The sequence below is a fragment of the Chrysemys picta genome, chromosome 1 (assembly GCF_011386835.1).
Source record: "Chrysemys picta bellii isolate R12L10 chromosome 1, ASM1138683v2, whole genome shotgun sequence".
Classification (NCBI taxonomy): Eukaryota; Metazoa; Chordata; order Testudines; family Emydidae; genus Chrysemys; species Chrysemys picta.
Genome location: NC_088791.1, coordinates 245,160,476 through 245,179,667, shown reverse-complemented (window position 1 = coordinate 245,179,667; position 19,192 = coordinate 245,160,476). Strand labels below are relative to the sequence as shown.

The window sequence follows — 19,192 nt, the reverse complement described above, 5'->3', positions numbered from 1 at the left end:
TGAAAATGAACATGTGTCGGTCACCACTACTTTGGATTGTTATCGAGTAGAATACATCATCAGTATGGAAGCATGTCCTATGGAATGGAGGTTGAAGCATGATGAGACACATGAATCTTTGGCGCCAGGGCCGGTTCCAGGCACCAGCTTAACAAGCAGGTGCTTGGGGCGGCCAAGGGAGAGGGGCGGCATGGGCGGCAATTTGGGGTCGGCAGGTCCCTCACTCCCTCTAGGAGCAAAGGACCTGCTGCCGAACTGCCGCCGCCGATCATGGCTTCCCCCCTGTCAAGGCTGGATCCCCACTTTGAACTTTAGGGTACAAATGTAGGGGCCTGCATGGAAAAACTTCTAAGCTTAACTACCAGCTTAGCTCTGGTTCGGCTGCCACCATTTCAATGGATTCCCTTCCTGGGAAGCCTTGAAAAACCTTCACCAAATCCCTGGTGAAAACAGATCCAAACCCCTTGGATCTTAAAACAAGGGGAAATTAACCATTCCCCTCCCTCCTCTCACCAACTCCTGGAGAATCAAGATCCAAACCCCTTGGATCTTAAAACAAGGAAAAATCAATCAGGTTCTTAAAAAGAAGGCTTTTAATTAAAGAAAAAGGTAAAAATCATCTCTGTAAAATCAGTATGGAAATTAACCTTACAGGGTAATCAAACTTAAAGAGCTCAGAGGACTCCCCTCTAGTCTCAGGTTCAAAGTACAGCAAACAAAGATAAACACTCTAGTAAAAGGTACATTTACAAGTTGAGAAAAACAAAGGAAAACTAACACGCCTTGCCTGGCTATTTACTTACAAGTTTGAAATAGGAGAGACTTGTTTAGAAAGATGTGGAGAACCTGGATTGATGTCTGGTCCCTCTCAGTCCCGAGAACGAACACACTCCCAAACAAAGAACACAAACAAAAGCCTTCCCCCCCCCAAGATTTGAAAGTATCTTGTCCCCTTATTGGTCTTTTAGGTCAGATGCCAGCCAGGTTACCTGAGCTTCTTAACCCTTTACAGGGAAAAGGATTTTGGAGTCTCTGGCCAGGAGGGGTTTTATAGTACTGTACACAGGACAGCTGTTACCCTTTCCTTTATAGTTATGACCCCCCCCCCCAATTGCCGCGGCCGGTCGCGATTGCAATTGTGGCTTTTTTTTGCTTGGGGGGGCAGAAATGCTGGAGCCGGCCCTGTTTGGCGCAGCTGGCACATAAATATCTTGCAATGCCAGCTACAACAGTGCCATGAGAATGCCTTTTCTCACTTTCAGGTGACATTGTAAAGAAGAAGCGAGCAGCACTATCTCCTGCAAATATAAACAAACTTGTTTGTCTGAGCGATTGGCTGAACTAGAAGTAGGACTAAGTGGACTTGCAGGCTCAAAAATTTTACACTTTTATTTTTAATGCAGTTTTTTTGTACATAATTCTACATTTGTAAGTTCAACTTCCATGATAAAGAGATTGCACTACGGTACTTGTATTAGGTGAATTGAAAAATACTATTTCTTTTGTTTTTTACAGTGCAAATACTTGTAATAAAAATAAATAAAAAGTGAGCACTTTACACACTGTATTCCGTTGTAATTGAAGTAAGTATATTTTAAAATGTAGAACACATCAAAAAATATTTAAATAAATGGTATTCTATTAACAGTGCGATAAATCGTGCGATTAATCTTTATAATTGCACGATTAATCACAATTAATTTTTTTAATCGCTTGACAGCCCGAGTAATAAGCCATAAATGCAGTGTCTCCATTCAGTCCAAGATTTTTAGTCTCAAGTATAGTTATGAATTTAAGCTCCCAGGCTTATGTTTTGAAAGTGTTGTGCACGTTTCCTTTGAGGTTGAGGACTGATAAGCCAGATGTAGAGTGATTGCCTTGTGAAAAAGAGTTCACCCACAGCAGATGTGATGTTTATGTCTTTTATCATTTTCCTGTGTGAGTTCATTTGAGATCTTAGCAATTGTCTGGTTTCACCCACAGAGTTGCTATTGGGCAACTTATGTCTCTCGAACAGAAGTTGGGCCAATACAAGATATTACCTATTCATCCACCTTCTCGCTCTCTATGTTCTTAATGGCACATTTGGGTCAAAAATTTCACAAGTGATCATTGACATGAAAAAATACTTATGTCCAATTCTCAACTATTACTACTAGTACAGGTTCTTCTACGGTAGGAGTACTGATTTTAAACAGTGTGCTGTCTAGAGCTGCTCTGAGTAGATTTAGGTGACATGAGGTTGGTCAACACCTGTGCTTCTATGACATTTACCACTATTGGAGCTGCTGCAACCCTAGCAAGAATGGGAAGTTAAAAACAACTGGACCCTTCTTGTCAGAGGCACCATTTAATTTAGTGGTTAATGTTCATTGCTCTGAAAATAAGGCTGTGTTTTGGGCTGGGAAGAGGAAACTAGGAACACCAGGAAATGTCGGGCTTTGTGTTCAGGTATAAACTTTTACGGTCTTGGCCTGTCTTCTTTGTAAGAAGATGTGTGATGTTACATAGTTGCCCGAGATATCTATCTTGACATAAAGGTTGAGCAGAAACAAGCCACTGGTAGATTCCACCATGATTGTAGCTCCTCAAGGGCAACACCTGGGTTGACCTCCGATACAAACAGTGGCAGATTAGCCCCTCGGCTAATGGGATCTGTGCCCAGAGGCCCCAGCCAATTGGGGGGCCCTGGAAAATTGAGTGCACCCACCCGCTCCACCTGGCACTCTTGCCAAGGGGCAGGGTTGGGATACTGGGGCATGCCCACTCTGCCTGGTGCTCCTGTCCCCATGCCCTGACCCCCAGCAGGAGCACAGGGGGGATGGTGGGGAGGACTGCAGGTGGAAGGGGTGGGGAGGGGCCCCCACTTGCTCTGGCCCAGGGCCCCAGAAAACTGTAATCCACGTCTGGCTACAGAGAGGTAAAACGTAGTGTCTTGTCTCCACTAGAATTTTGTCCCTGGGTAGGTGCCTAGCTCAGTGTGAAAACTACACACGTTCGCAGAGAAGACAAAGCCTTGGGCAAAAGTTGGGATTTCCAATGGCGTTAGTTTAACATAATAGCAAAATAATGGAGAGGCTGAAGCACGTGGTCAGTTAAGGCCATGGAGCTCCTCAGTAATGTGACGTTAACGTGACTGAAGGAGCCCGGCTGGAAAACAAGCCCCTTTAGCTCCGTGGAGACGGGCCAGAGACAGACCCTCAGCTCTCGGGGGATCCCGCGCTGCTCACCCTGTTCGTCTCGGGCCCCCGGCCCCAGACTGAGGCCGCTTCACTTTCTTGCTCGGCCTCTGGGGGGAGCCGCGCGGCGCCTCCTCCCGGTTACCCCCGCGGGCCGGGGAGCGGAGCCGCCGCTCTCCTGCCTCAGAGAGGGGCCCGAGTCCGGCCGGGGCCGCCCCGCAGGCGCTTCAACCCCCCGCGTCCGGCGCGGCAGCAGCGCCAGCCCCGCTCTCGGGAGCCATCTTGTGAGCGAGGCCGCGCTGCCTACACGGCGGAGCCGGCTGCAGCCGCGGCCGGGTGACGGCCTGTCCCCCTCCCCCTCTCCGCGGGGCGGGGTTGATGGGGCCCCCGGAGCCGGGGCGCCGCGGGGGGAGGCCGGGCTGGCGGTGACTCTCCGCCCGCCGGACAGAGCAGCAGCCGCTCCCAGCAGGCGGCCGGGCACGGGGGGGCGGGAGCCGCGCTCCGGCACGAAGGGGGCGGCCATGGCCGGCGAGCCGCAGAAGAAGCCGCACCTGTCGGCCCTGGTGGGACACACCAACGGGCTCACCAAGCCCGCCTCGCTGGCGGCGGCCGCGGGAGCCCGGGCCGGGGGCGCCGCCGCCACCTCCAAGAAGCTCGTGATCAAGAACTTCAGAGGTGGGCCGGGGGTGCGGGCCGGGTGCGGGCGAGTCCCCAGCGCCTGGCGGCGGCGGCGGCTCGAAGTGTCCCGTGTTCCCCCCCCAGCCACAGCCCCGCCGGCCCCGGCCCATCCGGCCGGCCGCAGCCACTGGACCCTGCGGCCCTTTCCTGACCTGAGTTTACTTTACTCCTGGCCCTGCTGCCTCCGCCCCTTCCCCGCAGAGGGAGGCCGCTGGGCCCGGCTGGGAGGGGCCCTGACTGCGGGCTGTTGCTACTGCAGGGCAGGGTGGGGAGCGGCTGCCCGAGGACCCTGCCCTGTGGTTGGGGGGTCAGTGTAGCCTCTGGACCGCTCTCCAGGCCGAGCTCCAGGGGCCCATGGTACACCCTGCACCCCATGAGCGCAGCCCCTGCCCAGCCGCCAGCGCCGCTCCTCTGGTCATGTGTGGGGTCTGCTCCACTTCTTTCCTCACCAAGAGATACGTGCCAGGCTGGGTTTGCTCTGGAAAGGGACCGTGAAAAGGCCTTAACTCGGCTAACTTGCTCTCAGTGCCTCCCTCAACAGCTACAAGGGCCCTTACTCAGCTCGTCTCTTCACTGTGTATAGCCAATCACTTTTTTTGGCAAACAGGGGCCTGATCCTCCAGCCCCAAGGAAGTTAATTCAGCTTACTTACATATATGAAGTTCTGAGCACAGGGGCCCTAGTGTAGCTCTCATCTGTAGGTCTCAAAGACAGGCCAATATTACTGGGGTGCTGGAACAGTTTTTCTACTGGGGGTGCTGATGATAGAAACCATGTATTTGGTGTTTGTTATTATTACTTCAAGTGAGGGGTGCAGCAGCACCCCCAGCACCTTTAGTTCCAGCACCATTGAGTATTAGCACCATTGTTTTACAGATAGGGGAAATGAGGCATAAAGAAGTGTAGTGATTTCTCCAGGATCACGCAGCACATCAGTGGTGTAGTTGGCAGCAGAACCCAACTCCCCTGTCTAACCAGTCCTGTGTCTGGCATCTGTACTGCTTTAGTATTCCCTTTCCTCATTTCAACTAAGTGATGCAGTTTCTATATAGACAACAGTTTGTGTTGCAGTCTTTTCTAATGTTTCAGTTAACAGCATGTTCTGTAATAAAATATATGTTATGTGTAAAAAGTTCTATTACACACAGTGTAATTAAGATAATGTACAACAATGGTTTGGTGGTCAGTTACTCTTTAAAGAGTATATAGAAAATAAATCTATTATAGATAGTGTTGAAACTAGAGTGGTGTCAAAGATGTTGCAGTAGACCATATTAGTTTGCTAGTGTTTGGAATGTTTGTTTAAGCTTTATTAAATAAAAAACCGTAAATTGCAACACTTACTTCTTGAGTGCATTCTGAGATAGTACCCTTGCCCATGTTTTACAAATTTTGTCCAGGATCATGCAAGCTGCTCTGTCTGGGCAGATATTTTAGTAGGGATCTTTGCATGTGAAGAGGGGCAGCCCATGTGAAGTTTCTTGCAGGAGCAAGGCCTTTGTATGCCACGATTCAGAGATAAAAATGGCACTTAGTGGCTTTTGCCATATTATATGGTATTACAAATATTCCTTTATTTAAAAAAAAATCAAGCTTAAAGTGTGAAGTGAAATCCAATGTGTCTTTCACTTTATTAAATTATTCCAAAAGTATTTTAAAATATATAGCTATAAGTAATCTTGTATTGCGGGTTCAGTTTCTACTTGTATCTGGTTTTACAGAAAGACCTAAATTGCCTGATAATTACACACAGGACACATGGCAGAAGCTTGATGAAGCAGTGAGAGCTATACAAAGTAGCACCTCCATTAAATACAACCTTGAAGAGCTCTACCAGGTAAGAGTCAAGATTTTGTGGGTTTTTGTTTGTTTGTTTTAAACTGGGAAAGTGGTAGAGCATAATACTGATTGCTTTGGGATTTTCATGGTTATAAACATTTAAATGTAAATGGGATTTTTGTTTGCGCAATGTATATCATCTGGCTACCGATTAGGTCAGTGTTCTGTTCCTAATGTATGTTTGCCGTTTTCTGGATCAGTGGCTCCCGAAATGTTGTCCTTGGAATTTTCTGATGGTCCATGGAGAGCTAGCAGGATTGGGGCCTGTGATAAATGAAAAGGGGGGAGGAGTAGCTTCCTTTTATGGACAGCCAGCCAGTTAACTATAAAATCCCTCTTAGTAGCTGTTCTCTACTTGCTTTACCTGTAAAGCGTTAAAAAGTCTATCTGTGATACATAGGTGAAAGGAAGGGAGTGGGCACCTGACTAAAAGAGCCAATGGAAAGGCTAGAACTTTTTAAAATTGGGGGAAAAACTTCCCCTTGGTCAGTCTGTCTGTCTGCCCTCTGGAGAGAGGGAATAGAGTAACTATGCTGTAAGAAGCTTTGGGCCAGGTATGAAAAATCACCTGAATCATACCTGGAAACTACTCACTTGAAACCCTCAGATATGTAAGTAGATCAGGAAATGTTTAGGAAGACACAAATAGGTTTATCTCTTTTTATTTCTTTATGGCTTGTGAACTCCTCTGTGCTAACCCCAAATGCTTTTGTTTTGCTTGTAACCGTTATGCTGGACCTCAAGAAGGTTATTCTTGATGCTTAATTCTTGTGGTTTTTTTTTAAATCTGGCAATAGCCTACGTTTCCAAATGTATTTTCTTTCTTTTTGTTTTTAATAAATTTATCTTTTTAAAAAATAGGATTGGATTTTGTGTCCTAAGAGGTTTGTGCACATGTTGTTTAATTAGCTGGTGACATGTGATTTCCTGTGTTTTCTTTCTCAGTCTTCCCCAGATTGGGGGAGAGGGGAAGGGCTTGAGGGTACTCCACAGGAAGGAATTCCCGAGTGTGCCTTCCTGGGTTCTCGAAGGGGTTTTGCACTTGGGTGGTGGCAGCATGTATCCATCCAAGGTCAGAGAAAAGCTGTAACCTTGGAAGTTTAATACAAGCCTGGAGTGGCAAGTATTGATTTTTAGAGTCCTTGTGGGCCCCCACCTTCTGCACTCAAAGTGCCAGAGTGCGGAATCAGCCTTGACAGGGCCCATCTAACTAGCTAGTCATATTGAGGACTGTGGAAGGATGCATTTTGGCAGGGGTCAGAATGGGGGAAAGAGAGGGGAATAAGTGGTCATACTCTCCCAAACTCTGCTGGTTCTGAATGCTGAAATGAGATGTTACACTCACCAGATTATGCAGATACTTGTAGTATAATTGGTTCTCTACCTTGCATGCTTTGGTCTGCAGTGAAATAGTTGTTAATGTTACAATATTCATTATCACTATTAAGCTTCAGAGTCAACACCCCGGTTCAGACCTGGGTGGGCAACAACACATTTATTATATTTACATGACAGTTAGAGACTTTAAAACTCTTGTTTAAAATAATGAAAGAACATTGCATGAAGGGGTAAAGGACATATCCATGACTCGTTTCCTTCTTTCCTCCCTTTCTATTTTGTTTTTAAATATGGTCAGTTTTCAGTTGTTTTCCTCAATATTCTTTTTTATAGCTTGTGTGTTTTATGGCACATAAAATAAGAATATTTATAAATTTCAGTAACTGCAGCATTGCAAAATACACAATGTGTTTTCCCTAGTCCTGCAAGATGGCACCACCTCTGTGTGCAACTGAAATGAGTGAGTTTCTACATGGGCATGCATGGAACTCATTGCTAGAGCCCTGTGGGGATACAAAACTTGTATCCAAATCCAATTTACAAACATGGTCCGCAGATATCTGCATCCACATCCGTGGATATAAAGCGGATATCTTCATTTTTGCAGGGCTCTACTTGTTGCAGTATTGGGGCCTAAGAAATTGTATATCACCAGAAGTGGTCTACGAGTTTCATTGGAGTTCTGTGGTGGGTTTGGGGTCATTAGCAGAGAGCATGCTGGGAGTTAGCAGTCTGCATTGGGTGTGAATGTTAAAGACATAAAAATAATAATTATTGGTAAAGGCTTGATTGCCCTTTTCTCCCTGATCCTGTGGGGGCATTTAACGTATAGTTCTAAAAATACTCTTTTTTTATTCAGTACTACCTTTAAAATAAAGGGATGTAGCTTGTTCTTTTAAATAGACAACTTGACTTGTATTATTTACATTCTGGGCATTGTAAGACAGCAATATTCCAATTGAATAACATTGATCCCTATTTAAGGGTTTTAAGCTCAAGGCTGAAAAATCATAACAATTTTTTGTGCATTCGTATTTGAAAAAAGTCCAGATGTTTGTAATTTTGTTTGACTAGCTTTCAAAGGTTGAGAGGAGATTATAGTAGCATGGGCATGAAATTATCAAGGCCTGAACAAGGATTTTGGTGGGTGGGAAAGAAGGGAAGGGATGGGATGGATTTTTGGATACATCATAAAAGAAAAAGCAAGGAAATTGCCAGTTCACCTGTTTGCACACTAATTTGCAAAACTTAATTCATAATGGCAATTAATTAATTCAGAACAGATCTTCCAGTCATCAGTGCTAATTAACAAGGTTCCATTGTGTGTTTCTGTGCACACTTGTTTGTTCACCTAGAGAAGGAGAGAGAAGATAATTCAGGCTTGACTAGAAATGTGGTTACAGATCATTTTAACTGCCTGGTGTTGGATATGAAATCATGCACAGGGAGGAGCGTGTGTGTATAGGTTCTCTTTACCCTCTGATCTTTGTGGTCTTTACTCCATTATGAAAGGAGGCCAGCAGGCCTGCAGAAACCCATGTGTTAAGTAGGTTGGTCTGCCACATAACCAAAAGCTATAATCATCTGTCATTTCCCATGTTGTTTTGATTACTGCAAATAATTACTGGTGAGTAAAGTCTAATTAAAATCAGTCATTGAGTTTTGAAATTTGGGAAGAATTTGCAATAATGATGCCTAAGCCTACAGTGCTTGTTAAAATATTTAGCTTGGAGATTTTTGAAAAAATAGTGGTTTGTAGAAATAATAGTTGTGCCATATCTGAGTCTCACTCTTCTTCACCGATTTGAGCCTTCAGCTAAGCTAAAAGTAAAAATAAACAGAGCAATGCTTTTCAAATGCTCTGTAATTCCTTTACTCCAGGGCTGGTGATTTCCTAATATAGGATCATAGACATGTAGGGCTGGAGGGACCTTGAAAGTCATCTAGTCCATTTCCTCCTCTCTTCCCCTCTGTCCCCACCCCATGCTGAGGCAGGGTCAAGTATACCTATACCATCCCTGACAGGTGTTTTTCTAACCTGTTCTTAAAAACCCATCATTGGTTCATCAAAGTGCTGCACTGTAAATCCTGTGTGGATGCCATGGACACAAACTAAAAGGTTCCTAGTTTGTATTAACATAGTCCAAATTGCATGGTAATGTAGACAAGCACTATAATTCTATAAGAGAAAATCACCAGTCCTAGGGTGAAGGTGTTACAAAGCATTTGATAAAACATAGCTTTGTTTATTTTTATATATGATGCACTAGAGAGGAAATGCACTGCTACTTCCACTGGCGATGATTTATCTTCTGGCTCCAGTAGATTAATTGTATTCCCTTTTCTTTTTGTGACATACTCAGGGTACAATCTAGACTAGTGATTAGCTGTGTCACTCCTGTTCTCTTATTTGGGGTGCCCTTTACACTGCTTTGCTACTTAGCCTCCAGTCTGGACTGCTCACAAACAGTCTCCAGCATGTAAGTCAGTCCCAGCTATGTCCAGGTGTGAGCTGTAGCTAAACAGCCACACTGTGTCTCTGACCAGTAGGGTGACCTCAACTCACTCCCAGTCTTAGATTTTCTCTCAGAAATATATGTCCTGTACTGTCCAGCCCTCTCCAGGACAATACAAGTCAGTACAAGTCCATTATTTCTTTAAGATAGTAATATGCCAGTTTATTATTTCAAATAGTTCTTCAAACACTGCAATTTAAACACACTGGATTAGGTAAAACAAATGTATTAACTACAAAGAGAGATTTTAAGTGAGTACAAGTAATGAGGCATAATAGTCAGAAATGGTTACAAGAAAAATAAAGATAAAACATAGCTGATGCCTAGCTTAACAAACTATGGTAAATTCGAAGCAAGATTTTCTCACCACATGCTTTCAGTAGTCTTACTGACCAAACTTCTTAGGGCATAACCCCTTGGCTGTCTGCCCCTTTCTATAGTTCTGTCCCCCCTTTGAGAAGCATTTCCAGCTGGGAGCAAGGCGACAGGCAGTCTGTGTGGGTGGGAACTCCATGCTGTTTCTTGGCTAAGATGTAGATTTTTATTTATTTATTTATTTTGCTCCTGCTCCCTTTCTTGCCAAAGAGTGGTCACTTAGCAGGTAATGATCCATCAGCTTTGTTTACACCTGGCTGAAGCATCAGCTTGTGATTTGTTTCTGAGGAATTGGATTGGCCAATCCCCAGACTTCTCTGGAAAACATACTCTTAGTCACAATCTCAGCTTGTTTATAACTTCACATATAATCCTGCTATGTGCATTTTGCTATGATACTATTTATCAGCAAATTATGAGTTTTTAAATGACATCTCACAAGGTGTTCTTTGTACAAAGATCATTACAGTAGTGTGTAGGCCAGGGTGTGGACACAGGTGTAAATTCTGTCACATCCTTGCATTCCTTTTATGAATAAAGGCTGCTTACAGACATTATAGAGCGGTGAAATCATGTGATGCAGTTGCTTCTGAGTTTTCATTTAAAAAGGCTCAGGGTTTGTTTATGCTCAAAATGCTACAGCGGCACCACTGTAGCACTTTAGTGGAGACACTACCTACGTCGACGGGAGGGGTTCTCCTTTTAGTGTAGGTAATCCACCTCTCTGTGGGGCGGTAGGTAGATAGATCGATGGAGGAATTCTTCCATCGACCTAGCGCTATCTATCTGGGAGTTAGTTCAATTTAATTATGTCGCTCAGGGGTGTGGATTTTTCATGCCCCTGAGCAACATAGATGGATTGACCTAACTTTATAGGGTAGGCCAGCCCCAACTTTTCCATCTGAAACAAGTCATTTACTTTAGGCTTAGTAAACCAGTCTTTCAGCTTGTCTACATGGGGACACTCGGGAAAGTAAATCTTAATTCAGACCTTTAGTTAATTCAAAGTGGATTAGTTAAACTGCATTAAGCCCCTCTGTGGACACTCTTAGAATTAAAGTAGCCTTATTCGGAAACTAATTCCGGGAGAGTTTGCAGCTGAGAATTCCAAGTGGAGGGAGGAGCCTCTCTGCTACCTAGAATTAGGCTCCAGATTCCCTGAGGGGGGCATGGTTTAGGACACAACCCTCTCCTTTGCATCTCCCATTGTCTAGCTTACATGGGGAGCCACCTACCATTCAGAGATGTCTGTTGAATCCCATTCATTGTACAGGGAAACTAGGCACTTAGCCCAGGCATTTGAATCCCAGTGATTTTTTTAGGCGTCTACAAGTTAGGCAACACCATGCCTACGTTTCTTTGTGAATCTAGCCCATAGTGTCCATGCTGATTCTTTTAAATCTATTGGCAGCATTTAGTGCTGCTGACCATGAGGGACTGCTGGTAGGTGGGGTTGCTCTTGAGAGCCCCATTCTCTTCTCTTTTTTTCTGTTGGAGGACTCAGCATGTAATGTTTGTATCATTGTGAATCTCAGGGTTCTAGTCTGTCATTCTGTTCAATACAGTAGAACCCCGATTATCTGACCCTCCCTTAAACAGCTCTCCACATTTACTGAACAACCAGGAATCCAGGGCCAGAAGCAGGTGATCTCTCCTGTGGCCATTTGATGGTGCTGCAGCATCGCATTTTCCCATTCTCCAATTTATCTGGGGTTTTGATTATCTGATCTGGTCCCAATTAAACTGGATAAACAGGGGTCCACTATATATATGTGAGGCAATGTGGATTGCATTACAGTACAGACCCGTTTACGTGCGAATCTGCTTAATGCACGGTAGCGCCATGCCTCCCAGTGCTACCTATTTAACATGCGAGACTCGCTAACACGTGGTACAGGAACTTGCTATATAGTGCTACAGATTTGGTCACTAACTCACTGACGTAGAAATCGACAGGAAGTGCGGAGTGGAAACATGTTGTACGTCTTTACCGCCGGCGGGGGGGAGAGGAAGGGAAGGGGCAGCAGTGCTTTAAGGACGGTCCTTTGCCGCGGCAGCACTTTAAGGATCCTTAAAGTGCTGCCGTGGCAAAGGACCATCCTTAAAGCGCTGCCGCAGCAGCTCTTTAACATTGCTGCCCCTTTCTCCCCCACCCCGTCAGCAGCCCTACTGGTAGGAACCCTACAGCAACGTTAATGTGCTGCCGCAGCAAAGGACCCTGCAGCGCTTTAAGGCCCCTGCCCCTTTTGCCCCCTCTCGGCCGCTGACGGGTGGGAGGGGGTAAAGGGAGCAGCTGCCCCGGGGCCGGCGATTTAAAAGGGCCTGGGGCTCCGGACGCCGCTACTACAGCAGCAGTGTCCAGAGCCCCAAGCCCTTTAAATTACCATGGGAACCCTGGGCGGTATGGACCGGGCGGCATGGACCAGGCGGCCTGGAAGGGTTGGCTGGGGGATGCTGTCCCCTAGTCCCGCCCCTTCCGTCTGAGGCCCCGCTCTTTCCGGGGGCCAGAGCTGCCCCCCGCCCCTTACCGGTAAGTGTCCTGAGTTACTTTCACCCCTGTTTAGTAATAGTAATGTTTTTATTAGATTACACATTTGAATTTATATTCTTGCAAAGCACTGTTAACAGATAGGCCTGCAGTATTTGGGATGCTGTGAATACATATGTAATCCTAGATAATTATACATGTATATACAGTATAGATATCTTATTTCAGCATGGCCCTCTTAACCCGTGATCCGTTAACACGCGGTCGTGACGGCTTGACTCCCGACATCCGTGCGTAAACGGGTCTGTACTGTACCTTTATTGTGCAAGTGACACCAATTATATAGCTCTGTTTCATCATTTCCAGAAGATAACTAAGCAGCATTCTGTCTACAGAATGTGTAATGCAGAAAACATGTTTGTTGGAGGAAATAAAAGTAATTCCTTTTCCTCTTGATGGAAATAATTAGTGTGCCATTTGTCACTCATGCTTGTTACTTGGTGCTCTTGTCAGACCCATGGTTGCTTCTGAATGTTGAGGTATCAGCAATGGTCCAACATATTTTTCCTTGGAACCATGCTTGGCAAGGAGATTGTGATCATTCTTGAATATGAAGCTTCCCTTGATTATCCACCCCAATGTCACTTCCAGATTGGGTCATTGCAGAGCACTCTACTTGTGTCTAAATAAGCCTGTTCAGAATATGGCTGCTGAGTTGGAGTGCTTTCTTTAGGGAGCATAATGCACTTGTGCTTCACATACTGCACTGGTTACCAGTTTATTTGAGTGAAATTGCTGAGTTTCCAAACAATATAGTTAGTTAACTAATGGTTAAGGATGAGAGACAGTACTCCAAAAAAAACTTACCCACAGTTTTTAATAATGTGTCTATAATAGTATGTTCAGATAAGTGTGTAATTCTGCAGCAAGGTTCATACCACTGATTAACACACCTACAGAATTTTTGTCTGAGTAACGACAATGCTAATTCTTCCTCTTAAGGCACCACCCTCCAGTCTTTACTACTTTTTTGCCTGACCCTGAGAACCCTTAATTGTGTGATTAACAGTTTGCAGGATCAGATCCCTGTATTGAATGATTTGTGTTATGGGATGAAGAACTCTCTAAAGGTTATAAGAAAGTCTCTCTTGATGGTTACAGGCATATGAAATTATTTTAAAATAGAATTATGCTGATACAGTAACTATACTGGTACTATCTTCCCTTCACTGTACTTGTCCTAAGGGGTTTACATAGTCTGCAGTGTCTGAAAGATGAAACCTTAAACTTTGAGAGTGATCTAGACCTAGGAGGCATACACATTTGGATACACTAGATCTTTATTTAATGATGCTTATATACATGTCATATCACTTGGTAACAGTGCTTAATTAACAATGGTGCTTTTTGTGTCTGTGTATGTTGTGGTTATAATCTTATTAAAGGATGGAAAATAATGGCTTTCTCTGTGCTGTTGGTCCAATTAGAAATTTGTAAAATATGCATTTTTTTCAGAGGACTGTGTGTGGAAGTAAAGTAGTTGCTCCATTACTGCCCAGCAATCAGTGAGGGAATTCTGTACCAAAAAATTAAAAATTCCGTGCACAATATTTTAAAATTCTGCAAAATTGTACATATTTTATTTGTCAAAATAACACAATATAATCATACAATTTTCAATTATTTGCTGACAAGTATTTTGAAATAAATTGCCAACATAACTGAAAGCGGTGTGATTATATTGTTGTTGTGTTTGTGTTATTTTGACAATTAAAATATGCAGAATTTTAAAATTTTAAATTTTTTGGTGCAGAATTCCCTCAAGAGTACCGGTGCAGGGTTGGGGCTCAGTGGAGTAGTGGTCTGGGTGCGGGGGGATCCTGATGCAGGGGGAGCTTGATTGGGAGTTCTGGGTGTGGGGCGCTACCAATGCAGGGGGATGAGGCTTGTGAGGGTTGGGGCTTGGGTGGAGGGGGGCTCTGTGGGGAGTTCTGGGTGCGGGGAGGTCTGGATGTAGGGGTTTCCTGATGCAGGGGGTGAGGCTTGGTGGGGTAAGGGTTCAGGGGGCTTAGTGGTGGGGTGTGCAGAAGACTCCTGATTGGGGGAGGGCGGTGGCTCAGTGGGGGATGGTCCCTGGTGTGTGGGTGGAGGGAGGGGTCACTCTACAGGGAGCTGCTCTCCTTGTTTGCCCAGCCCTCCCCTCTCCCCACAGTGCAGAGCTTCCTGCAGTCGAGGGAAGTTTCTGGGTCTTGATCTGACCCAGCCCTGGATGCTCTGTGCAGGGAAGGGGGAACTCTATCTCCATCTACCTCCTCCTCCCCCCACCCTCAGCTGGGACTAACGTCCCTGGGTGGCCGGGGCATCCCCAGAGCCCTCTCCCCAGTGATTTACCTCTCTTGGGATGCCCGAACAGACACGTCTGAGCTGCGGAGGAGAGGTGAGGGAGCACTGGTGCAGCTTCTTTTTTCTTCCCCACTGTCACCGTGCCTCCATTGGTCACAACTGAGAATACCAAATTCAGGACAAACTGCTGAGAAATAGCGCAGACACACCCAAAACTGGTGATTAATCTCCCATAAGAAACACCAAACCAGCAACAAAAGTAAACTTCTGTTTCACCACACTGGCTAACAAGAAGTCAGAAAAGCAGTCTACTTAAGTATTCCAGTCCTGGATTCAACACCCAGACACTAGACTTAAAGATGAGTGGTTCTTTAAAGCCAATTTCATCAAACAAAAGGGTTGTTCTGATCCCAAAGGACCAACCACATACCCAGGTCAATATACAACTTGGATCTTGCCCAATAATCACGCTGTTGCCAATCCGTTAGTATCTAAAACCTAAAGGTTTATTTATAAAATGAAAGAAAGGTGAGAGTTAAAATTGGTTAAAGGAATCAAATACATACAACAATTGCAAAGTTCTTGGGTCAGGCTTGTAGCAGTGATGGAATAAACTGCTGGCTTGTTAAGTCTCTGGTTGCTTCCAAATCATTGGAAGGTCCTCAGTCCCTTGGTTAGAATGCTCTCATTAGTATAAGTTCATAGTTCAGAGGTTTGAGCGGGAAAGAGACAAAATGGAGATGTTTCCAGCACCTTTTATAGCAGAGGTGGGCAAACTATGCCCCTGGGGCCACATCCGGCCCTCCAGCTTGTTTCATCTGGCCCTTGAGTTCCCACTGGGGAGCGGGGTCTGGGGCTTGCCCTGCTCCTGCGCTCCAGCCGGGGAGCGGGATCGAAGACTGCTCCGCGTGTGCCAAGGCTCCCGGAAGCAGCAGCATGTCCCTTTTCCAGCTCCTATGTTTACAGGTAGCCAGGGGGTTCCACATGCTGCCCCCACCCCAAGCGCCACCCTCACAACTCCCATTGGCCGGGAACTGCTGCTGATGGGAACTGCAGGGGCGGCACCTGCGGATGGGGCAGTGTGCAGAGCCACTTGGCCGCACCTCCACATAGGAGCTGGAGGGGGGACATGCTGCTGCTTCCAAGAGCTACTTGAGGTAAGCGCCGCTCGGAGCCTACACCACTGACCCCATCCCGTGCCCCAATCTCTTGCCGCTCCCTCTCCCTCTCCCTCACAACCTTCTGCCCCAGACTGGAGTCCCCTCCCACACCCTGAACTCCTCACTTCTGGCCCAACCCCAGAGCCCTCACCCCCTCCTGCACCCCAACACCAATTTCCTGAGCATTCGTGGCTTACCATACAATTTCCATACCCAGATATGGCCCTCAGGCCAAAAAGTTTGCCCACACCTGTTTTATAGCTTCTCACAAGCGAAGGGAAACCCATTGTTCTCACTGTGGAAAATTACAGTAACGAGATGGTGTTTGGAGTCACATGGGCAAGTCATGTCCATGCATTTTTTCGCCTAGACATAGCAGGAAAGTCCACTAAGGGCTAGTCTACACTGGCAATGTTGAAGCGCTGCTGCGGCAGCGCTTTAACGTGGCTTGTGTAGCCATGGCAGAGTGATGGGAGAGAACTCTCCCAGCGCTCTTAAAAAAAAACCCCACCTCCGCAAGGGGCATAGCTACCAGCGCTGGGAGCACAGTCTACACTGGTGCTTTACAGCGCTGAAACTTGCTGGGCTTAGGGGGGTGTTTTTTCACACCTCTGAGTGAGAAAGTTGCAGCGCTGTAAAGTGCCAGTGTAGACAAGCCCTTAGTGTAGTTAAGTGTCTTCCATTGTGAGTTAAGTGTTTTTTAATTGGCCATTCAACTTGAATAGTTCCTTCACAAAGTGCTGGCTAAATACCTTATGGGTGCTACCCAGGAGCAAACATTTGAAGTCCAAGTATAGAGCCAATGCTCATAACTTCAAATACAAAAGTGATACATATGTACAAATAGCATAGTCATATTCAGCAAATCATAACCTTTCCATAGACACCTTATTTGATATAATTTGTACAAGATTTGTTGTAATTATATAACAGTGGTAGCAACAATGATCTACATGGTCAATTTTAATCAGATAAAGTCACACCCACAGAAAGCATTTTCTGCAAAGAAAATCGGGGGGCGGGGACATTTTCTTGCTGTGCAGCAATGGCACAGAATTTCCCCAGGAGTAATCAGTGTTGCTGCTCTTCATATACCCCTTATTTATTCTCCTCCCATTCTTCCATATCCTTCCTACCCTGTCCTTTAGTTTTCAACATTTATCAGTTAAATATAAAAAACAGATGCTTGATCTCCATATTTCATTTCTATTGATTTCAGCTACCCATGTGTCTGTATCTGAAATACTGGGATCTTCAGCACAAATGTGTTTTCCATTGAAATCACATTTTAAAACATACTGTCACACTTGTTCTTGGTTTCATTTTCACCTGTCCTGTCTTTCATTTCACATGTTTTGACTTAAAATTATTGGAGGAAATCTTTTAAATTTATTTTTCCCCTCTGTATTCCACACTGTCACCTATAACCTTTTAGAGGTTTTTCTCTTCTTCTCAAATTTCTAACCTTAGTTTATTCCTTTCCTTTTACTCCCCACTATATTTTCCGTTTTAGTTCTGTTAGTTTCTACTTAATTTTTCACTTCTTGTTAAAATCTGTACTCCTCATCTTCCCTCTGTTCCCGCTGTTCACTCTTACCACTTTCTTCCCTTTCTTACCCTTGTGTTCCTCTCTGTATTACTCACCTTCTCTCCCCGATTTTGCTCCATGTTCCAGTTAGGTATTTCCCAGGAGAATGAAACTGGCTTATCTAGCATGACCCCTTTCTACTCTCTGTTACTAAAGTCCAAAAGAGTTATAAATCATTCTCTTCTTCAAAATTTTTCCTTTCGTGTACACCTATAATTTTGGATAAGTGAACTTAAAAAAATTAAATAACCACTTGGTAAAACTTTCTACAGATCTTACTTAAAATTGTCAAAACTAATTTAGAGAGATAAAAAGAACAGGAGTACTTGTGGCACCTTAGAGACTAACAAATTTATTAGAGCATAAGCTTTCGTGGGCTACAGCCCACTTCTTCGGATGCATATAGAATGGAACATATATTGAGGAGATATATATACACACATGCAGAGAGCATGAACAGGTGGGAGTTGTCTTACCAACTCTGAGAGGCCAATTAAGTAAGAGGGAAAATTTTTTTTTGAAGTGATAATCAAGATAGCCCAGTACAGACAGTTTGATAAGAAGTGTGAGAATACTTACAAGGGGAGATAGATTCAATGTTTGTAATGGCTCAGCCATTCCCAGTCCTAAATTGATTGTATCTAATTTGCATATCAATTCCTGCTCAGCAGTCTCTCGTTGGAGTCTGTTTTTGAAGTTTTTCTGTTGTAAAATAGCCACCCGCAGGTCTGTCATTGAATGACCAGACAGGTTAAAGTGTTCTCCCACTGGTTTTTGAGTATTATGATTCCTGATGTCAGATTTGTGTCCATTAATTCTTTTGCATAGAGACTGTCCGGTTTGGCCAATGTACGTGGCAGAGGGGCATTGCTGGCACATGATGGCATATATCACATTGGTAGATGTGCAGGTGAACGAGCCCCTGATGGTATGGCTGATGTGATTAGGTCCTATGATGATGTCACTTGAATAGATATGTGGACAGAGTTGGCATCGGGCTTTGTTACAAGGATAGGTTCCTGGGTCAGTGTTTTTGTTCAGTGATGTGTGGTTGCTGGTGAGTATTTGCTTTAGGTTGGGGGGTTGTCTGTAAGCGAGGACAGGTCTGTCTCCCAAGATCTGTGAGAGTGAGGGATCATCTTTCAGGATAGGTTGTAGATCTTTGATGATGTGCTGGAATGGTTTTAGTTGGGGGCTGAAGGTGACAGCTAGTGGTGTTCTGTTATTTTCTTTGTTGGGCCTGTCTTGTAGGAGGAGACTTCTGGGTACTCGTCTGGCCCTGTCAATCTGTTTTTTCACTTCAGCAGGTGGGTATTGTAGTTTTAAGAATGCTTGATAGAGATCTTGTAGGTGCTTCTCTGTCTGAGGGATTGGAGCAAATGCGGTTATATCTTAGAGCTTGGCTGTAGACAATGGAACGTGTGTGGTTTGTCCTGGATGGAAGCTGGAGGCATGTAGGTAAGTGTAGCGGTCAGTAGGTTTCCGGCATAGGGTGGTATTTATGTGACCATCGCTTATTAGCACAGTAGTGTCCAGGAAATGGACCGCTTGTGTGGATTGATCTAGGCTGAGGTTGATGGTGGGATGGAAATTATTGAAATATGGTGAAATTCCTCAAGGGCTTCTTTTCCATGGGTCCAGATGATGAAGATGTCATCAATGTAGCACAAGTAGAGTAGGGGCGTTAG

At 44.9% G+C, this 19,192-nt stretch overlaps 2 protein-coding genes across 2 annotated transcripts in view; one reads left to right on the top strand and one right to left on the bottom strand.

The window, feature by feature from the left end:
- The window catches only part of PCID2 (PCI domain containing 2), a 52,846-nt gene extending 49,438 nt beyond the window's left edge, over positions 1-3,408 (bottom strand). Inside the window, exon 1 of the mRNA XM_065591834.1 lies at positions 3,231-3,408. The gene's annotated coding sequence lies outside the window, so the exon portion shown is untranslated. The remainder of the gene's footprint in view (positions 1-3,230) is intronic.
- Positions 3,409-3,563: 155 nt separating this feature from the next.
- CUL4A (cullin 4A) overlaps positions 3,564-19,192 on the top strand; it is an 88,708-nt gene continuing 73,079 nt past the window's right edge. Inside the window, exons 1-2 of the mRNA XM_005307616.5 lie at positions 3,564-3,854; positions 5,579-5,694. Of these exons, the coding sequence (XP_005307673.1) occupies positions 3,701-3,854; positions 5,579-5,694 (270 nt within the window). The 5' untranslated portion in view covers positions 3,564-3,700. The remainder of the gene's footprint in view (positions 3,855-5,578; positions 5,695-19,192) is intronic.